This window comes from Hesperophylax consimilis, chromosome 22, assembly GCF_061612785.1.
Source record: "Hesperophylax consimilis isolate HC1 chromosome 22, BYU_Hcon_1.0, whole genome shotgun sequence".
Classification (NCBI taxonomy): Eukaryota; Metazoa; Arthropoda; class Insecta; order Trichoptera; family Limnephilidae; genus Hesperophylax; species Hesperophylax consimilis.
The window spans coordinates 23,377,036-23,380,974 of record NC_142857.1 but is presented as its reverse complement, the minus strand read 5'-3'; the positions used below and the strand labels follow the sequence as shown (position 1 = coordinate 23,380,974).

Sequence of the window (3,939 nt, the reverse complement as noted above, 5' to 3'; positions counted from 1 at the left end):
CTGACATATTTAATTTAAACTTCAATACATTTAAAGCCAAATTAGTCCACCACTTTTTAAATGTAAATAATGTATGAGAAATCATTATATTTTATTTCGATTTTGTATTGTTTGTTTTATACTGTTGCTAAAAATGAAATTTGTAATTTTTATGTACAGTGGTGCCTCACACAACGAACGCCTCGCACAGCGAATGCTGCACACAACGAACTTCCTTTTCGTTCATTTCACGATTCATACAACGAACTTCGCTTCACACAACGAAGTCGCCCGATCTTCTACGATCACTGCCGATTAATTGCTTTTATCAAGGTGCAGAATTTGCCACCAAACACCACATCCATTCTCCAGCCAATGGATCAGCAAGTTATTGCGAACTTTAAAAAACTCTACACTAGAGCCCTCTTTAATAAGGTGTTTGAAGAATGCGAGTTTGGTGGAGACAATATGACTATCCGAATGTTTTGGAAGGAGAAATTTGATATCCTTTTGGCAATACGACTTATACAGAAGGCCTGGGAAGAAGTGTCACAAAGGACCCTCATTTCTGCTTGGAAGATGCTTGTGCCTTCGTGGATTCAGGAAGAAGCAGTAGTTGATGACACAGAAGTGGTGAAGGACATCATCACAGTGGCCCAAGGGTTGGAATTAGAGGTAGAGGAAGAGGATGTAGAGGAGCTTATTGAGGAACACAAAGAAGAGCTGACAACTGAAGAGCTCCAAACACTTCTGGCCCAACAACAGGACAATGCTCAAAGGGAAGCGTCATCTGATAACGAGGAGCAACAATCAAACAATCAACCAATTCCAACTGCTGACATCAAGAACATCCTGGTCAAATGGAAAGCAGTTCAGGAGTTTACCAATGCCCACTATCCGGATTCCGCTGAAGCAAACAGGATCAACGACCTGTACTCCGATACTCTTGTCCGTTATTTCCGGCAGATGTTGAAGAAAAGAGAGAAACAAACGACTTTGGACAGGTTTTTCACTGCACCATCGGCGGAAAATGGATGAAGATGTGCAAGATTCGATTATTTCTTAAAATTAAAAAATGTGTGTTTTTTTCATTATGTTTTTAGATGTATCTAAATAAAAATAATAACAAAAAATGTATCTTTTTTTATGTCATCTTACCATATTTTATGCTACAGAACGAATTATTTTTTTTAACATGTATTGTTATGGGAAAACGCGTTTCACATAACGAACTTTTCGCATAACGAACTTGCTCCTGGAACGAATTAAGTTCGTTGTGTGAGGCACCACTGTACTTAAAAGCCCAATAGGGCGTCAATAAATAAGTAAATAAATTAGGCACTCCCAGGGAGCAGCCTTTGGAGCAGAACTATGTCAGCTCCACTCGGGGCAGGGCGTGTCCAGCAGCATTCGCCTCGTCTCCATCGCACCCCACCTCCACAACGGGGTGCTAAGAATGGGCTCGAGAATCAAAGGAGTGAAGGGAGTACCCGAGTCACCCATCATCCTGGACGGTGGCGACAGCTACACCCGGCTGCTTGTGCACCAATATCACACCCGAGCCGATCATGTGAGTGTGGAGACCACGATGGCCGAACTGCGCACCAGCTTCCACATCCTAAAGCTGCGCTCAGTTCTCTGCCACATTAAACACTTGTGCCCCGCTTGTAAAATGCGGCGGGGCAAGCCGTCTCCCCCTATGATGGCACCCCTACCAGCATCACGGCTTGCACGGCATGTGCGGCCCTTCACCAACTGTGGGATGGACTACTTCGGGCCCCTGGAAGTAACCATCGGGCGCCGGAAGGAGAAACGATACGTCGCCCTCTTCACGTGCCTATCGACGAGGGCGGTGCATCTTGAGTTGGCCACCACACTGAGTGCCGACTCTGCCATAATGGCAATACAAAGGATGTCGGCAAGGCGAGATCAGCCAGCGACCCTGATGTCCGACAACGGAACCAACTTCCACGGCGCAGACAAGGAACTAAGGGACGCCGTGGAAGACATCTGTCGAGACCCAAGGGTCCAAAATTACGCGACCACGCAAGGGATGGAGTGGAGCTTCATCCCGCCCCGCAGTCCCCACATGGGGGGAGCTTGGGAGCGGCTCGTACGCTCTGTTAAGCGGGCGCTCTCAGCTACGCTAAAGGCGAGAGCGCCAAGAGAGGAGACCCTCCTAACGGCGCTGGCCGAAGCGGAATACACAGTAAACTCCCGACCGCTCACACACCTATCGGTCGACCCCAGAGACGAGGAACCGCTGACGCCCAATCACTTCCTCATGGGCTCAGCGGGGAGGCGGCCCCACCTGGCAATGTACGGGGCGGCCGAGGAGGAGGTCTGCCTCAGGAAGCAGTGGAGGATTGGCCAAAAGCTCGCGGACATGTTTTGGAGGCGTTGGGTCCGCGAGTATCTGCCTACTCTCGCCGCCAGGAAGCAGTGGCAGCAGCCAGTGCAGCCCCTACAAAAGGACGACCTGGTGCTGATTGCGGACCCGGCACTGCCCCGCAACAGCTGGCCACGGGGACGGATCCTCGAGGCCACTCCAGCCCCGGACGGACAGGTCAGGACCGTGAAGGTCAAAACCAGCACGGGGACCTACGTCAGACCAGCAGTTAAGATCGCGGTCCTCCTGCCGGCCTGTGATCCCGCCCCTAAGGACACACTCAAGGGACCTGTCCAGACGCTGCCCCAACGAACTCGCCACCTCAGGGGGACCGGACGCCGGGGACTACGCCGCACCAAATCGCAGCACGCCTCCCGCTAAAATGGGTGTAGCCGAGCTCCACGGGGGGAGTGTAACGGACGTACTGCTCTGGGCTCGGCCGCAGTCACCCACGTTAAAATGATAAAATAAAATCCTAAATTAAGAAATATGTAAATGTATAAAATTAAACTGTCATGAACCTCTATGTATGAAATTATGTAAAAATGAAAATGTAATATATGATTTACGGTAGCCTTACCAACCCGCCCTTGTATAGACCAACTAGGGAGTTCTTTGTCAATGGCTGAAAAAAGGTTTCATACATTGGAAAGAAAATTTTCCACCAATAAAGAATTGAAATGTCAATATAGCATGTTTATGAGAGAATATTTACAATTGGGTCATATGGAAGAGTGCCGAAAATCCGAATGCGATGCGAGATCATATTTTTTACCACATCATCCGGCTCGAAGGACCATATGTTACAGTAATGGCCTCGTTAAATTAATGATACCAAGAAAAATAATTGATAAGTTTTATTCCTTAGAACACACATCACTGGTAACAAAAAACAACGACCCTCGAATTCCTTAATTATTTCATGGTTGTTATTGATCCGTTATTTAGAGAGAGAAGAGGAAGAAAATGGGCTTGCAAGCCTATTTATAACCTAATTAATTTGAATGTATTGGTATATATAATCACAATTATTGCCCTTAGGGGAGACATCTGTCGGATATTTCAATTACTCAATACAGATACAGGTGGCATTTTCGTTTGGTTTGATTCTTGGCTAAAGTCTGAACAAAAACAATAAATGAAACGTCGGAGCTTGGCTAGGGGACACGGGCAGAGAAGTATACTGGGAGAGCTGGTGGATATCATAATAGCATTTAATTCGGGCACGGTTATGAGAATCGTGCCTATACGAGAGGGAACGTTCGGCCACGGCTCAAAGGGCCGTGCGCCGTCATGGCGTGCGAGGTGATTTTCCGTCAGAACGTTCCACAGGCGCGATTCTGAGGATCGTGCCTGAACAAAGAAAGGCCGTGGTCGCGTTCGACCACGGGCCCGAAAAAACCGGCCAAGAGGCGGTAAATGGACCGGCGGCGCGCAGCGGTTGCGTCACAAACACGGCCCTCGATTCTAGGAATCAAAGAGAAAGTGGGCCCGTGTGAGCGTCGCGCGCCCGCCGGCGGCCTATAGAACGGGCAACAGGCCCTCAGAAAGGCAGATAGCCAGCAACCTCC

At 48.4% G+C, this 3,939-nt stretch overlaps 1 protein-coding gene across 1 annotated transcript; it reads left to right on the top strand.

Annotated features, from left to right (window-relative positions):
- Positions 1–558: 558 nt before the first annotated feature.
- LOC149413273 (uncharacterized) lies at positions 559–2,749 on the top strand. Its single transcript, XM_089645449.1, has 2 exons — positions 559–911; positions 1,318–2,749. The coding sequence occupies exons 1-2, from the start codon at positions 559–561 to the stop codon at positions 2,747–2,749; spliced, it is 1,785 nt and encodes a 594-aa protein (XP_089501575.1).
- Positions 2,750–3,939: the final 1,190 nt, after the last annotated feature.